The 2,500-nt window shown below is 30.4% G+C and overlaps 1 protein-coding gene across 1 annotated transcript in view; it reads right to left on the reverse strand.

Annotated features, from left to right (window-relative positions):
* LOC119571440 (zinc finger protein 586-like) overlaps positions 1–2,500 on the reverse strand; it is a 3,403-nt gene that overhangs the window by 638 nt on the left and 265 nt on the right. Inside the window, exon 2 of the mRNA XM_037918743.1 lies at positions 116–309. Within this exon, the coding sequence (XP_037774671.1) occupies positions 116–309 (194 nt within the window). The remainder of the gene's footprint in view (positions 1–115; positions 310–2,500) is intronic.

Raw genomic sequence — 2,500 nt, forward strand, 5'->3', positions numbered from 1 at the left:
CTGTATGGTTGTTCATTGAAATTAATAGGATGATTTTCTTGTAACAAACGTGCATCATGTCAGTTGAATCCTGAATCAAGATACACAAGTCCTTTTCTTTCTTTTCATGCTGAGCTCTTGAGATCCACGTGGCACTTTGCTCACTTCATCCTCCTTCATCGTATAATTCAAAAGGGTCTTCTTAATATCTAGATATGTCTCTTTGGTGACATCTTCGTTGAGCTTTTCTTTGATACTGGCCTCCTTGCCATATATTTCCTCATCGTGAGTAGGGCTAAGGTCTCCAGCGGCAAGGAAACTCAATGTTACCTGTGATGGAAAATAGAATAAATATAAGCACTGAAGACAACATATCCTAACATAAAAGGTGCACAAGAGATTGTGCAGAATATATTTACAAAACATGTTTTATAATAAAAATTAGTGCCAATAAAAAGAAAGATATTAACATTAGGTGTAACAACGTGATGAACGAAAAAAACCTTTTCAACTATATTATTATATATATAGTGAAAACAATATATATGTACTGGGGTTGAATAAATTACATATTATTTAATCATTATAGCTCAGGGTAAAAGACCAATTTAAAGCAGCATTTCCTATCGTAATTTCACAGATACGAAAATATATATAATATATATATATATATATATATATATAGATATATATATATTATAGTATATATATATATATATATATAATATATATAGATATGTATACACACACAAAAACACACACACACACAACACACACACACACCCATACACAAACCCACACCACCCATATATAATATTATATATATATATAATATAATATATATAGATATATAATATAATATATATATTTATATAATATTGTGTGTGGTGTTGTGTGTGTGTGTGTGTGTGTGGTGGTTGTGTGTGTGTGTGTGTCATGTGTTGTGTGTGTGTGTGTATATTGTGGTGGTTGGTGTGCTATACTTACACCATATATAAAACCTACATATATACTGTTGATATATATGACTATCTATATGTATAGTATATATATATATATATATATTATATAATATATATATGTATGTCTATTATATGTGTGTGTGTGTGTGTGGTGTGTGTGTGTGTGTGTGTGTGTGTGTGTGTTGTTTGTGTGTGGTGTGTGCATATACTTACACACATATATACATACCTATAAATATATAATATATATATATATATATATATATTATATATTATATATTATTATATATATATGTATAGACATATAATGTATTATGTAATATATACATATTATATATATATATATATATATATATTATATATTATATATATATATTATATACTATTAACACACACACACAAACACACATACACACAGAGGCACACACGCCGATATATATATATATATATATATATAATTATATATATATATATATATATATATAATATATATATATATATATATCTGTGTGTGTGATGTGTGTGTGGTGTGTGTAAATTATAAATATATATAATATATGTTATGTATATATATATATATATTATAATATATATATATATATATATATATATATATATTGTCACATATATATATTATATAATATATATATATATATAATATATATTATATATATATATATATATATGTGTATTATATATCTATATATAATTATATATAAATATATATATATAGATATAGATATATAACACTAACACAAACACACACACACACACACACAGAAACACACACGCCTATATTTATATTATATATATATATATATATATATATATATATATATATTCTGTGTGTAGTGTGTGTGTGTGTGTGTGTAAATATATATATATATATATATATATATATATATAATATATATATAATAATATATTGTCACAACTGCGAGATTACTCTGGACCTTCGCCGACGTTTACCTTACTCTGTGAGGGCGGGATTAGTCCTTTCCATTGGCTTCGTACGCCTCGTGGGGAACGAGGTATCGGCCTATAAATCGGCGCGGCGCATAAAAGGAGCACTTGCAAAATTAGTTTCTATCACCACGATCACCCATTCATGCGAAGAGGTGCTATGATAACAATAGGCCAATTTCAAAGTGTCATTGAGCCACCCTGGCGTACCGGGACCTCATTCGCCGCCGCAAATCCCTTCCTTGTTATTATACCTCTTGCTAACGTAAATGTCCTAGCACATTATCTCTGTCTTCAGAGAGTATTTGCATTTTCACTCCCTCACGGTTTTTCTTCTTTACCCATTGACGGTGACCAGGGAAGACTACACCTCTCCTCAGACCCGCAGCTCTCGGTCTATCACAGGGAAACCTGTATAGAGAGGCCCAGCATCTGAGGCGACATCTAGGTGTGCTTTATCTCCTCCTGATCTCCTTTACCCTACTGTGGTCATCTGGACCTACATCAGTCCCCTGAGGACTTTGTATTCGTCTGGGTGGTGGCGCTGCTTACCTGTTTCCCTTTTGTAGCAAGGTTTGGCAATAAAGGGAGCGGCC

Source organism: Penaeus monodon, unplaced genomic scaffold (genome assembly GCF_015228065.2).
Source record: "Penaeus monodon isolate SGIC_2016 unplaced genomic scaffold, NSTDA_Pmon_1 PmonScaffold_63, whole genome shotgun sequence".
NCBI classification, from domain to species: domain Eukaryota; kingdom Metazoa; phylum Arthropoda; class Malacostraca; order Decapoda; family Penaeidae; genus Penaeus; species Penaeus monodon.